Raw genomic sequence first — 16,133 nt, 5'->3', positions numbered from 1 at the left:
ATGGAACAAATTAAACTAGTATCTCAAGGTATCACACACACACACACACACACACACACACACACACACACACACACACACACACACACACACACACACACACACACACACACACACACAGGATCAGAAATTTTTTAAATGCAATGAGGGACACAAGAAAAAAAGAAAGAACCACGCCAAGTCAAATTTTAAAGGGTTAGGAAGCTACTATGGTAGTATTAAACATATAACATAACATAAATAATAGGATAACAAAGGGCCACCAGGGCCCATCTAGGTTATCCTGTATCAGTCGCACAGCGACCTCGTCATCAGTACTTAAAGATACACTTACAAGTACTATACAATACATTATATACTAATTCTAAATATTTGGCCCATTAACAGGGCTAAGTCCTGCAGTGAATTCCTCTACAATCTGTGATCCCCATACATGGGGATCATGTCTTGTTTAACTATAGTAAATTTCTTATAAAAACTATCATGCAGTGCTATACATAATTATAAATCTAATAAATTTAAGTGCTTATCTAATCTGTTTTTAAACATTGTCAAACTAGTGCTATTTACAACCCTCTCTGGCAATGCATTCCAGAAGTCTACCACCCTATGACTAAAGAAATATTTTCTTATATCTAACCTGCAGCCTTGCTTTCTAATCTTCCTGCCATGATTTCTAGTCCTACTTCCCTCCTCTAAGGTAAAGAAAGATCTCACATCTATGTAGTTTGTATCTGAGAACATTTTAAATAACTCTATCATATCCCTCTTATACATCTCCTCTCAAATGAAAACATGTTTAATTCCTTTAATCTATCTCTATACTCCAGGCGCTTTAATGCTGGTATCATCCTAGTTGCTCTTCTCTGAACTGCTTCTAACATGTTGATATCCTGCCTATAATGGGGTGACCAGGCCTGTATGCAATACTCTAAATGGGGCCTAACATAGGAATTATATAAGCTACGCACCACTTCCTTACTTTTATAACTAACATTTCTATTTATAAAACCCAGGATCCTATTTGCCCTATTTCTTGCTTCTAAACATTGCTTTGAAAATTTCATAGTCCTGTCTATCACTACTCCTAAATCCTTTCCTCCTCTACTGCCTCTAGCCAACATCCCTCCATCTCATAGCTAAAGTTTGTGTTGTCTTTACCTAAATGCATAACCTGACACTTTTTAGAATTAAACTCCATCTGCCACCTGTCTGCCCATGCTATCAGCCTGTCCAGGTCTCGTTGTATTCTGTAATTGTCCTTTTCACCCTGTACTGCACATGCTATCTTAGTATCATCTGCAAACTTTGATACTTTGCTACTAATTCCTATATCTAAATCGTTAATGTACACCAAGAAAAGAAGAGGTCCTAGCACTGATCCTTGGGGTACCCCACTAACCACTTCCTTCCACTCAGACATTGCCCCATTTAATACTACTCTCTGTTTGCTATCAGAAAGCCATTCACTAATCCAATCAACTAACCTATGCAAGGCAAGATAATTCAAGGGAAATATGATATATTCTTGGACAAGTATAATGAGGGAGTTAAGAGATATGTTCCCTGAATACAGAGTAAAATAGTAAAAGAGAGCAAACACATGTGGTATAATGATATATGTGCAAAAGCTAAAAAGTAAGGATGCAGCTTGGAAAAAAATTAAGGAAGCAACAGAATGAAGCAAATAGGAAGCAGTATAAAGAGGCATGGAATGAATACATTAAGATAAGAAGAAAAGGAGGAGGAGAGAAATTTTGAAGAAGATGTAGTGAAAAGATGTGAAAAGGAAGCCAAGCTTTTTTATAAGTATATAAATATAAAAATGACAACCCATCACTAAGTTAATTAAGGGAAATAGGACATATGAAACAACAGAAAAAATTAGTGAACTTATGCTTGAGAGCTTTAAATCACTATTTCATGAAGAGAGAGATTTCATAGAACCAAACGACCAAGTAACTTAAGAAGGATTAAAAAACATTGTGGTCCATAAGCAAAAAATCGATAAACTGCTAGAAGGGGATAGACGTGAGGAAAGCAACGGGGCCAGATGGAGAATTAGGATGGACACTAAGGGAATGTAGAGAACAACTGATGGAACCAATCTGGGATGTGATCAACAGCTCTCTGATAGAAGGGAAGGTACCAAGGAAATGGGAAAGAGCAAATATAGTCCCAATAAACAAAGGAGGGAAAAAGGCTGAGCTCCTAAATTATAGACCAGTGTCACTGACTAGTGTTGTGGGAAAGATCTGTGAAATTATAATTAAAGAAAAATAGTTAGAATATCTGGAGGAAAATTAAATAATAAAAAAAAACTCATTATTCAGTTTCAGAAAAGGAAGATCATGTAAAACAAATTTACTAAGCTTTTATAGAAGAGTAATAGATGAAGTACAAGAGAGAGATGGATGGGTTGACACTGTATTTTGACATTAAAAGGGCCTTTGATAGAGCACCACATAGACAACTCCTAAGGAAAATGGAACACATCGGTGGAATAAAGGGAAATATCTTAGAATGTGACAAACTACTTAACAGATAGAGAAATGAGGACAATGATAAGACGCCCCATCTAGTTGGAGCATAGTCACTAGTGGCTTACCACAGGGTTCAGTACTGGCTTCAGTTATGTTCCAAGTATATATTAATGATATGCAAGAGGGAGGGCCTGAGTAGTTACATAAATTTGATTGTGGATGATGTAAAACTTTTGAGAGTAGTAAGGAACATCGAGGACTGTAGGGAATTCCAGAAAGATATTAACAAGATCTAGAAGTGGAGCCAAGAGTGGAAATTAGAATTTAATACCAACAAATGCCATGTAATGGTAATGGGTAAAAGGTATAGAAGACCTATGTGGAAATACAAAATGGGAGAAGATATTATAATGAAAAGTAGTGAAGAAAAAAAGACCTGGAAGTCATTATACAAGACACTCTGACTCTAGAAAGACATAAATGGGTTATTTACTGGGATTGCCTCGTATAGGCCTGGCGGCCTCTTGCAGCTTTCCTCTTTTATGTTCTTATTTGCTTCAACATACATGATTACAGATGGCATTTCATTACATGATTACATTGACAAATGGATAATGAAAAAAAATCATAACCACTATAAAACCTAGACTAGAATATGCAGCAATGGTGTCATCATGATACAGGCAGAAAGACATCAAGAGAATAGAAAGAATCCAGAGGACCGCTACAAAGATAGTGCCAGAAATAAAGAATCTTCACTATGAAGAAAGACTGAAGGAAATGGAACTACCATCTTTGAAGGAAAGATGGGAAAGAGATCTAATAACGATGTATAAGTTAGTAAACCATATGGAAAAGATTGATAGACAAGACCTGGTATCACTGACAGAGGATGGAGGTAGGCAAACAAGAGGACACTCCAAGAAGATCAAGGAAAGTCAGGGTTTGAGAAACATTAAAAAGTTTAGCTTTCCACATAGGATGGTGGATATTTGGAAAGGATTGAGTGAAGAGATTGTAGCAGCAGAAAGTGTGCACAAATTTAGGGAAAAGTTGGATGAATTATAGATATGGAGGCAGGTCACTATGAGCCCCACTGGATCCCTGTTATATACAACTAGGTAAATAAACACACACACACACACACACACACACACACACACACACACATGGATACAAAAGATTGCTATAAAGATGGTGCCAGAACTAAAGGACCTAACATATGAAGAACGGCTGAAGAAATTGGACTACCAACCTTACAAGATAAAAGAGAACAAAGAGACCTAATAACAATGTACAAGATAGTCAGTGGCATTGAAAAGATAGACAAGGAATACCTGGTGCTGGTGACAAGATAAGAGGACATGTAAAGATCAGGATGAGGCAGTGTGAAAGATATTGGAAAATATAGTTTTCCACATAGAATGGTGGAGAAGTGGAATGCATTGAATAATGAAGTTGTTACAGCACATAATGCACATAATTTTAAGGAAAAATTAGATAAATGGAGACATGTAGACAGGACACTATGAGTCCCGCTCGACCCTGTACAGTACAACTAGGTAAATACGACTAGGTAATACACACACACACGCACACACAGCTTGGTGGTAACATCCTTGACGAAAGGTTTGGTGCTTAAGGATTGAAAAAGAGCAAATATCACACTGATATTTAAAGTTGGTAAAGAAAATCCTTTAAACTATAGACCAGTGTCATTAACCAGTGTTGTGGGGAAGTTGTGCAAGAGAGTGGTTAAGGAGAGATGGATGGAGCACTTGGAGAGAAAAATATAATAACAAACTGTTAGTTTGTTTTAGAAAAGGTAGGTCATGCTCCACAAATTTGCTATCATTTTAATCAAGAGTGATTGACATCATTCAAGAAAGAGATGGATGGGTGGACAAGGTATATCTTGACACTCCAAGAAGATCATGTAAAGTCAGTGTTCGAGGAACTTTAAAAAGTGGTTTTCCACACAGGACGGTAGATGTCTGGAATCGCTTGAGTGAAAAGATTGTAGCAGCAGAAAGTATGCAAAAATTTAAGGAAAAGTTGGATTAAAGTAGATATGGACACAAGTCACTATGAGCCCTGCTTGAATACTGTAATATACAACTATGTGAATACAACTAGGTAAATACACACACACAGTATAGTTATGATTGTGTGTGTGTATGTACAGTAAACCATTCAAGTCAGATAACAATATGCCAGACATCAGATAAGTCAGACAATTTCTGGATTTTTTTGTTTATTTATTTATTTAGTTTTATTTATTCATTCATTTATTTTGTTTTATTTGTTTATTTATTTATTTACATTTTTTTTATTTATTTATTTATTTTATTCTATGTTATTACTTAATAGCATGAGACCTTTTTTCTCTATAAAATAGATTAAAAAATCAAATCACCCTGGCTCTTATATGTGAATGTGAGGCCTCCCATAGATTTAATTTTGAAATTTTCTTCAACTGTACACCTCAAGATTTACACCACCATATTATAAATAAGAGTGCTATATCATGATTTTCAACCATAATATGATGAAAGGAAGTGTTGAAAATGATAATATGGCACTGTTGTTGACATTTTGGCAGTTGGACTGTGTTCTTTACCTCACATCTGTGATAAGGCTTGTTCACCAGGTTAGTCAATGTCAGTGAAAGGAGAAGGGTGAAGCTGATGTACAGTTACATTGGAATCACCAATAATGGAGATTTTAGCTAAAGGAAAAATTAAACAGAATGTGGTACATTTGGAAATCAAATAGTCAAAGAATTTTTTTTTATCATCAGAGGAATTATGAGAGAATTAAGTGTTTTAGAATTTTAGATAAATATAACTGCAAAGTGACTAAAAAGTTATCAAAGCCACATTGTAGATAATTAAGAACATTCAAGGGAACAGGGACAACAGCAAGTACTGTTATTACATGCACAGGCACAACAATCAACTGTGGCACAAAAATAAAGATTGATAGAATAGGAAGAAACAAAGCTGCAGTATCAGGGCTACTGACTACTGTCATTAGCCTCAGACACCTAATCTTTCAAAAGAAACGAGGTTCAGAAGAGGGGAGATAGTGAAGGTGAAAGTTAGATCTTAGACTATGAATATTGCATAAATTAGGATAAAAGTAGCAGATATTATAGATCGTATCAAGGTTGTTAGGTGAAGAACTGGAGAGGTAAGTGTAAGTCTAATGAGACCACTAATAGATGGACATTAAAAGATACTGTTAGATACAAGCTAGAAATGTTTATAGATGAAAGAGAGAGAAATACAGTATAGGTCAGAATGGAGAGTAAAAGTGAATGCTTCAATTAAACATGACTTCAAGGACTTTTTAGGAGGTATGTCCACATCTAGTTTACTTTAGTGTAGCATTGTTAAACTACCTTGTGCTAATGGCAAGAGACCTGACCCTGTTTGCACAACTAATTACTTTTATTTTACAGCTGATCTTGGTTCTGAATGCAGCAGTTCAATGCCCTACCATCCTGCCTCTTTTGGAACAGCACACCATTCGTCACTATGCATACCTGCGAGACACCATACCTCAGCTGGTGCCAGTACTCAAGGTAAGAAAGTAGTTTCTGGAACATTACTAATGCCTAGTACATATCTGCTTTCAGGTTCACCTACGGTGAAATCAAAACTATTTTGTCTAAAAATTGTCTCCTTTAACTGATCTGTCTAACTGCATTCGTCCACCTTGAAGTCTTACTCCACAAGACTCTACTGCCAGTGGTTCCCAAACTGGGGGAAATTTGAAGCTACCAGTGGGGAAATAGTTACACTACCTACTAACTAAAAAAATCTCAAAAGTCAAATCAAGTCCTTTTATTTGTTACTAACCACTCTCTATGGCTATGCTTAGTTGTTACTAACAGCTCTCTATCCACTTTACTCTGTAACTATAAGTTTATCAGTATATTTGTATATTTGAAAAATAAATAAAGAAATAGTCTCTGTTTTTTTCTCTCATACACATGAAGGGGGAAATCTGGATGGTTGAACTGGGTGCAGAGGGAAATGACAAAAAAGTTTGGGAACCACTGCTTTACTCTCTCACACCCTTGGTGCAGTTTACTTCCCATTTTTAAAGAGTTAAAAAGTAGTACTTTTAATCTCATGCATTTTACTGTTAACTGGAATCACTCACCTGCTTCTGTATATCATCCTGCTCCTCCTGCCTCTGACATGAGCTCTTTTGAGACTGGGATGGATATATATATATATATATATATATATATATATATATATATATATATATATATATATATATATATATATATATATATATATAAGTAGAGATTCTCTGGTTTGTTAAGTCTTACACTAAGGCAGAAATATTTTTGTGCAAAATGACATCATTGTTGTAAGGAATCATGTAAAACACCTATATCTTCAGCTGTAATTTCTGTATTCATTCTCATCCATAGATAATTAGTATCTTCCCAGTGAACTAACAAATAAAAAAAAAATTACAGCTTGGTGAAGATCGGCAGCCATCAAGAGAAGTAGTGTCAACAAATACATTACGTTTTCTGAGGGAGTCAATGCAAAGAGTCAGCTCTATGGACCAATCATCAACCAAGATGCGTATGACCATCTATCAGACAGTTCATTCTGATTTGGTTAAGCTTGCTGATATTGATCCAGCTCTCTCTCCTGCTGCACATTTTGCTGCATTGTATACACAGTGTATGCTTTTGTTCACAAAAATATTGTCTACAAGGAACTGGCTGACTCCATCATCATTATCACTGCAACAAAGTGGAGCCCTCAAGAGTAATGTAGATCAGCTGCTAAAACATACATTTCGACTACGTCATGCCTTTACAAATTTGAGTCCTGCAGAGGAAGCAAGCATCAGAAATCTCAGAGTTCGTACACTTGCACTGCAGTTAGTATATGTAGTTCATGGGTCAACAGGCTCAGCTCTTGGTCTGTGTGATAACTTCTTAGAGCACACAGAAGCTCTTCATAGATATCTCACAGATGAAAAGTTAAGTGCAGACTCCTTCTTGGAGGCAGTGTTTGCAGAACTCAGTCAGCTGGAAGAGCCACGTCCAGGAGCTGTTGCCCGCATCCTGCAGCCACTTCTCCTAACTTATCCTGTACCTGCACTGGGTCCTATCACCAATCCTGCCCAGGTTCACATGTGCTCAGCAGAGATTATTGAACCACAACCAGACAGTGAAACTATCCATAAGCTTAGTGCTGGATTAGTCGTGGGTGTACATCTTGATTCAGAAATATCTCACATTCCTGATCCATCAACATTGCGGATACGAGTGGCTTACCCTGACCATTCCACCCATCTCATTGTCCCTCCCAGAAACCATCTTCGTCTAGTGTCTCCTGGAACTTATCGTCTGCTTACAACGGTTTTAATTTCTGCACAAGTGTCGTGGTCTGAAGCTTGTCATGTGGGGTTGTCTTTAGTATTGGATCTAAGTGACCAAGAAGTTCTTTCTGCTCGAAGACATTCAGTTGCCAAAGCTGATGATTCTGCTACAATAATCCAGCTTGTCAAGCCAGTTAAAGTTTTGGTTTGGCCAAAATCTATCAGAAAAGGTATCTAAAACCATTACTTTGAAATATGTTTGCATAGGTTTTTTTTTCTTTTCAACAGGAACTATTATAGCAATTTTTTGTGTGAGACTTATTGCATATCATCATTGTTTAGTTCAGACAATTTTTGTCAGTTCCTGTCTTCATTGATTCTACTTTATCTTTTATACAATATAAATTTAACATTGAAAAAAAACATGTATATATAATATACAGTGGTACTTTGAGTTATGAGTTTAATGCATTCCTTAAGATAAGATAAAGAAGAAAAAATAAGGATTTTGAGAAAGAGTGATAAGAAAATGCCATTATGTCAGTAATAAGGTTGTCACTTTAATATTAATATAGAACTTTTTAAAGACAAATAGAAAAATAGGCAATATGAAAGAGAATAATATATGGTGACTTGCAGCTTTAATTTGTCCAAATGTTCAGATTTGTTCCTTTTTTCTCTTTATTAAATAATAATAATAATTATTATTAAGTTAATTATTATTATTATTAGCTATTATTATTATTATTATTATTAGTCATTAATATTATTATATTAGCTTATTTTGATTAGAGTAGTTTTTTATACATAACCTGAGCATTGAATCACTCTACTTAGGGCTCCTTTCTTAAACATTTCAGCGTCTCATCTTGACTACTTATAACAGGATCTTGTGGAAGTTCTGATTCCCCATGCTATTTTCCTGATCTTGGTAATAGTTTGAAAACCTAAGTTTTGCATCTTCAATGAGAAAAATAACTATAGGAGCCCAAATAGTCATCTCTGAAGTCTCTGAGAATAATCCTTATGAGCAATGGCATAGCTAATATTTTTTGCACCCACAGCAGACCACAGACTTCCAGTTTGCCACCTTTCCTAGAATTAATACAATATTGAAAAACACACATTAACCCTGTAAAGTTTATATATACTAATCAACTAATTAAAAAAAACTGAATAAAGAAGCCTCAACTTTGTGTATCAACAATATAGGACTAGGCCATACTATTAAAAGCTTGTGTATGTTGACGTAGAGTCTTTTGAAAGTAGTGGAGGTGCACTGCAGAATTGTTTCAGAGTGTGGGCGAGCCAGGGTAGACTAGACCAATGAGTGGTGGAGCCAGTGCATACCTTGTCTTCCTCTCTGCACCACACACGTGCACACACACACCGCGTAGTGTAGTGGTTAGCACTCTCAACTCACAATCGAGAGGGCCCAGATTCGAGTCCCGGGAAGCAGCGATGCATATGGGCAAGCCTCTTAATGTGTAGTCCCTGTTCACCTAGCAGTAAATAGGTACAGGATGTAACTTAAGGGGTTGTGACCTTGCTTTCCAGGTGTGTGGAGTGTGTTGTGGTCTCAGTCCTACCTGAAGATTGGTCTATGACCTCTGAGCTCACTCCGTAATGGGGAAGACTGACTGGGTGACCAGCAGGCGACCATGGTGAATTACACACACACACACACACACACACACACACACACACACACACACACACACACACACACACACACACACACACAGCCTCACCATCTATACAATGAAAGACAAAGCAATACACCCCACTCCCAAACACACACATGCACACACTGCATCATCTATATAATGAAAAATAGGGCGACACACACACACACACACACACACCATCATGTCTTATCCAATGAAAAACAGGTCAACACACACACACACACACACACACACACACACACAGTATCAACATCTATACAACAAAAGACAAGGCAACACACACACACACACACTATATGATGGTGGAGAAGCCTGATATAGTGTGTTTGACTGAGACAAAATTACATGAAAAAACAAAGGTAAATTTGGATAATAAATATAATATATGGAGAAAGGATAGAGAGGGTAAAGGTGGAGGAGGAGTTATGATTATGACGAAGAAGGAGATGAATGTGGATAAGGTTTGGTATGGGAAGAACAATGCAGAAGTGATAAGCATAAGGTTAAAAAGTGATGGAAAAGAATTAATAATCATGGTGACCTATGTACCTCCTAAAACAAATTCATGGACATTAAGGGAATACGACAATATGATCAAGGATACTTTGCAGAGTTTGGAAAGTGTATTAACTGAAAAAAGAAAGGTGATACTAGTAGGAGATTTTAATTGTAAAGAAGTGGATTGGGAAAATCTAGTAAGTGGTGTTGGAGAGGAAGCATGGGGAGAGAGAGATTCCTTAATCTAATGATGGAAAATATGATGGAACAGAGGGTGAAAATACTAGGTATAGAGGAGACTGGATTTGGTGTTAATACGAGAAGTGTACCTATGTAGGGATATACAATATAAATGTCCATTGGGGAAGAGTGATCTTGTGGTTATGGAAATGCAGATGGCAATAACACAGCGAAGGAGAGATGAGACATACAGGAGTGGTAGATTGAATTATAGAAAGATGGACACAGAAAATTTGAAAAACTATTTCAGAACATTAGATTGGGAGGAGATGTTACAAAGCAGAGAAGTGCAAAAAAAATATGAGATTTTTATGAAATATTATAAAGAAGGAGTTATGAAATTTGTACCAAAGTATAAACCGAGAGAGGAAGGAAGAAAGGATTGGTTTAATGCAACTTGTGTTAAGGCTAAAGAAAAGAGAGATGTGGCTTGGAAAAGATGGAAAAGAGCAGGAATATACTAAATAAGGAGAATTATAGTGGCAAGAAATGAGTATGTGAGGGTAAGGAGGAGGAAGAAAGAAAATTTGAAAAGATATTGTAGACAAGAGTAAGGAACATCCAAAATTGTTTTACAGGTTCATAAATGGTAAACTTAAAAGAGAGAGTCCATTGAAAGATTAAAAGGAGAGCAAGGGATAGTAGATGACCCTAAGAATATAGCGGAATTGCTAAATAATAGGTTTCAACAAGTATTTACTAAAGAAACAATGTTTGTAAAGCCTCAGAATGTAGAAGGAAATGTGCACATGGATGACATTAAGATACCTAAAAGGAGTTATATAAAATGTTGGAGGAACTTAAAGATGATAAAGCGATGGGACCAGATGAAGTTTCAGGAAAATTATTGAAGGAATGTAGAGAAGAATTGATTGATCCATTATATGATATTATAAGGTGCTCATTAGAAACAGGGAAGTACCAGTAGAGTGGAAAAGAGCTGAAGTGGTGCCCATTTATAAGGGAGGCAGTAAGGAAGAGCCTCTTAACTATAGACCTGTGTCTCTAACAAGTGTGGTCGGTAAGATTTGTGAGAGGGTGATAAAGAAATATTGGATACGGTTCCTGGAGGATCATAAGTTATTATCGGATCATCAATTTGGCTTTAGGAAAGGGAGGTCATGTGTAACAAATCTACTGAGCTTTTATTCAAGAGTGGTTGACAAAATACAAGAGAGAGAGGATGGATGGACTGTGTATATTTGGATTTAAAAAAGCTTTTGACAAGGTACCTCACATGAGACTGCTATGGAAATTAGAGATTTATGGAGGACTGAAGGAAAAGTGTTAAAGTGGATGGAAAACTACTTGAGATGGAGGGAGATGAGAACGGTAATAAGGGATGCAAAGTCGGACTGGTTGGTGGTGGAGAGTGGAGTCCCACAAGGTTCAGTGCTGGCACCAATACTTTTCCTTGTCTATATTAATGATATGCCAGAGGAGTAAACAGTTATATTAATTTGTTTGCGGATGATGCGAAGTTGTGTAGGTGTGTGAAGAGTGAAGAAGATTGTGAAATTTTACAGGCAGATCTGGATAAGATTTGGGAGTGGAGCAAGAGGTGGGAGATGGAATTTAATCTGAGCAAAAGTCATGTAATGGAGATGGGGAAGAGTGGAAGACGGCCAAGAGGGTCATATAAGATGGGTGAAGGAGTAGTGTTGAAAAAGGTGGAAAAGGAAAAGGATTTGGGAGTGATAATACAAGACCATGGGCAGTTTGAGGCTCATATTGACAAGATGTTTGGAGAAACATATAATTTGATTAGAAATATTGGATTAGCCTTTCATTATATGGATAAAGATATGATGAAGAAATTAATTAGTACGGTAATTAGACCAAGATTGGAATATGCTGGCGTGGTTTGGTCCCCTTATAAAAAGAAGCATATAAGGAAGTTGGAGAGATTGCAGAGAATGGCAACAAAAATGGTACCGGAATTGACAGAAATGACCTATGAGGAGAGATTAAAAGAAATGAATTTGCTTACCTTGGAACAAAGAAGAGAAAGAGGAGATTTAATACAGGTTTATAAACTGTTGAATGGTTTGAATGAAGTGGATAATGAACAAATGATGTTGAGAGAGGAAAATTTAAATAGAACTACGAGATCACATAGTAAAAAGATAGCCAAGGGAATATGCTTGAAAGATGTGAAGAAATATAGTTTCCCACAGAGATGTGTGGAGGTGTGGAATAGTTTGAGTGAGGAGGTGGTGTCAGCGAGGAATGTGCATAGTTTTAAAGGAAAGTTGGATGTGTGTAGATATGGAGACAGGGCCACATGAGTATGATACCCAGGCCCTGTAAAATTACAACTAGGTGAATACACACACACACACACACACACACACACACCATTGCCATCTATACAACGAAAGACAGTACAATACATGCATGCATACACACACACACACACACACACACACACACACACACACACACACACACACACTGTGTGTAATGTAGTGGTTAGCACACTCAGCTCACAATTGAGGAGGCCTGGGTTCAAGGCCTGGCCATGGTGAGGGAAATGGGCAAGCCTCTTGATGTGTAGCCCCTGTTCAGCTAGCAGTAAGTAGGTACAGGATGTAATTCGAGGGGTTGTAGCTTCACTTTCCTAGTGTGTAGAGTGTGGTCTGGTCTCGGTCCTACCCAAAGATTAGTCTATGAGCTCTCAGCTCGTTCCATAATGAAGAAGACTGGCTGGATGACCAGCAGGCGACCATGAATACACACACACACAAACAAGCAGCTAAGCAGCTGTGTCGGCTAGACGTATTTCAATTTCGTCGTCGAGTCATGGCCGAGTGATTGTAGCAGCAATTCTACGATTAGTGAACACTGGCGACAAGACAGAAGAAGAGTGGATCCTGGATCACCTAGTGGTGGTGTAGAAGGGAGGGGAGGTAATATCAGTGCAGTAAATGATGTACTAAAGGAGTCCCGTCTCTAAGTATTTTCGGAGTCAGCTGGCTTTGTTTACAAATGGCCGAGGCTCCGCCTACTCCATCAGGGATTCAAACCTCTACAAATTTTAGTTTCCATGGTTTTGATGATAGTGATGATGGCATTATATCGAGTGAATTGAAAATTAGGCTTCAAGGAAGAAGAGTTATTGAATTGGAAAGGATTGTTGGAACAATTCAAGGCACAAGAGTTGAACCAAGTTAGTTATTGAGAGGTTAATCGCTGTGGAAGCTAAATTGACCTTGGTAGAGGACACTAATGTTAAATTACAGGTCAAAAATCAAAACCTGAAAGATTACATTAAGACAAGTGAGGAAACAGTGCAAAAAAGGCAAGGATGAAATTAAAGAGAGCATGAAAAGTGTTGAGGAGCATAAAAATCAATGGATTACTGTTTGTAATAAAGAGTCTTTGAAAAAGATTATTGAGGAGCAGAAGAAGGATGAACAAGATTTGAGGCAGAAAATGGTTAAAGTTATCAAGGAAGAGGAGAAACTAGTTAGAAATACTGTGGAGAAGTATAAACAGGTTGTTGTATTTGGTCTAAAAGAAGAAAATGTGGTAAATAGAAAGTAAAGAGAGGAAAAGGAAAAGAATACATTGAATAAAGTAATAAGGAAGGTGGCTTGAGAAGATACAGATGAGGTACAATAGATGGAGAATTTCTTCAGAATTGGTAAATTTGAGGCTAAAGTTAGACTGGGTAAAATCAGGTTTACAACTAAGGCCCAGGCAGAGCTTGTCTTAAATAGGTCATGGAGGTCGTCCAGTGATGAAGAATTTGGCAATGTCTGGATAAGCAGGGATCTTGATGAAGCAGAGAGGACTAAAAGAAGAGAAATAATTAATGAGGCCAAAAAAAAAAAAAAAAAAAAAAAAAACAGAACAGAGGAGGAAAAGACTCAATTTTACTGGAAAGTGAGAAACATGAAAATGTTAAAGAAAAAGCTTCCAGGAAACTAAGTAAAGTATTGTATAGAAATGTTGATGGAATGCTGTCTTTGATGGTGTAAATAAATTAATGAGTTGCTAGGTAGAATTAAATCGGATGTTACAATACTGACTGAAACAGAGGAAAAGTGAATGGGGGGATTCCTGATGGTGGTGGCATGTATGAAGTGTGGATGAGAAATAGAAGAATCAAAGAAGGTGGAGGAGTTATGATTTTGAAAAAGAAGGGAGTTAAAATGGAGGAGGTAATTAGAAGTGAAGGAAATTTTGATATTTTACAGGTAATAGTCTTCGGTATCAACAGTAAAAATGTAAATTATGTGGAAGTGTACGTACACCCCAAAGAGTAATGCTTGGAAAAGGGATGAGCACAATGATATGTTTGTGAATGTTTTAAAGAATTTTAGAGGAAGTGGTTAAGAAAAACTTTGAAGTGGTTAATGCAGGTGCTTTTAATTGTCAAAAAAAAAAAAAAAAAAAAAAAAAAAAAAAAAAAAGTGAACTAGGAAACAATGATACCCAGTGGAGGTGAAAACTCCTGGAGCAATAAACTTTTAAATTGGTCAACAGAAAACTTGTTGACTCAATGGGTTGATTGTGATACTAGGTTTAGAGGAAGTGATTCACCATCGAGGCTTGATTTAGTGTTTACCAAAGATATGGACAATATTATAAATTTGCAATATGAAAGTCCCTTGGGTAAAAGTAACCATGTGTTAATGGCATTTGATGTATTAAATGAGAATGAGACTGTAAATGAGGAGTATAAAATAAAAAGATTTAGATATGCTAGAGCCGATTTCTGGATTTTGAAAGAATGTAGAGAACAACTAACTGGAGAAATTCATAGTTTGGTGGTAACATCCTTGACGAAAGGTTTAGTGCTTAAGGATTGGAAAAGACCAAATATCACATCATATTTAAAGTTGGTAAAGAAAATCCTTTAAACTATAGACCAGTGTCATTAACCAGTGTGGTGGGGAAGTTGTGCAAGAGAGTGGTTAAAGAAAGATGGATGGAGCACTTGGAGAGACAAAATATAATAACAAACTGTCAGTTTGGTTTTAGAAAAGGTAGGTCATGCTCCACAAATTTGCTATCATTTTAATCAAGAGTGATTGACGTCATTCAAGAAAGAGATGGATGGGTGGATGTGGTATATCTTGATTTGAAAAAAGCATTTGACAAGATACCACATCAAAGATAATTATGGAAAATAAAAGGAGTATGGAAGCATTGGTAGAAGATTACTTGAGTGAATAAAAGATCATCTTAATGACAGAGAAATGATAACAGTAATACGTGACCAGTGTTCATCATAGCTTAAGGTAACTAATGGTGTGCAACAGGGATCTGTGTTGGGACCACTAATGTTTGTTATCTATGTTAATGACGTGAATGAAGAAGTTGAAAGTTATATAAATCTGTTTTGATGATGATGCAAAACTGATGAGGAAAGTAAAAAATGTGAATGACTGTTTAGTCCTGCAAAGTGATTTAGATAAGATTAGTAAATGGAGTAGAACATGGCAAATAGAGTTTAACTTGAATTAGTGTAAGGTAATGGAGTTTGGTAAGAATGAAAAGAGAATACGATACGACTATAATATGAATGGTGTCAAATTGGAGATATGGAAAGAGGAAATGGATTTGGGAGCGACTGTTACAGATGACTTGATTCCAGACAAACATATAAATAGAATTGTTAGTGGTATGATGAATTTATTAAAGAGGGTGAGAGTGGCCTTTTCATACCTTGATGAAAGGATGATTAAAAGGATATTGATTTATGTGATATGACCAAAATTGGGATATGCGGTAGTCGTGTGGTCTCCTCATAAAAAGAAAAATGTTATGAAGTTGGAAAGAGTGCAGAGAGCAATTACAAAGATGTTTCCAAATTTAAGTACCTTTAACCTATGGAGAAAGATTGAGTAAATTGGAC

At 36.6% G+C, this 16,133-nt stretch overlaps 1 protein-coding gene across 2 annotated transcripts in view; it reads left to right on the top strand.

Annotated features, from left to right (window-relative positions):
- LOC123498479 (integrator complex subunit 4-like) overlaps nucleotides 1-8,295 on the top strand; it is a 30,892-nt gene extending 22,597 nt beyond the window's left edge. For both annotated transcript variants that reach the window (XM_045245594.1, XM_045245595.1), the window contains exons 12-13: nucleotides 5,947-6,069; nucleotides 6,982-8,295. In XM_045245594.1, the coding sequence (XP_045101529.1) occupies nucleotides 5,947-6,069; nucleotides 6,982-8,079 (1,221 nt within the window). In that variant the 3' untranslated portion in view covers nucleotides 8,080-8,295. The remainder of the gene's footprint in view (nucleotides 1-5,946; nucleotides 6,070-6,981) is intronic.
- Nucleotides 8,296-16,133: the final 7,838 nt, after the last annotated feature.

Source organism: Portunus trituberculatus, chromosome 48 (genome assembly GCF_017591435.1).
Source record: "Portunus trituberculatus isolate SZX2019 chromosome 48, ASM1759143v1, whole genome shotgun sequence".
Taxonomy (NCBI): Eukaryota; Metazoa; Arthropoda; class Malacostraca; order Decapoda; family Portunidae; genus Portunus; species Portunus trituberculatus.
This window is presented reverse-complemented; position numbering and strand designations above follow the sequence as displayed.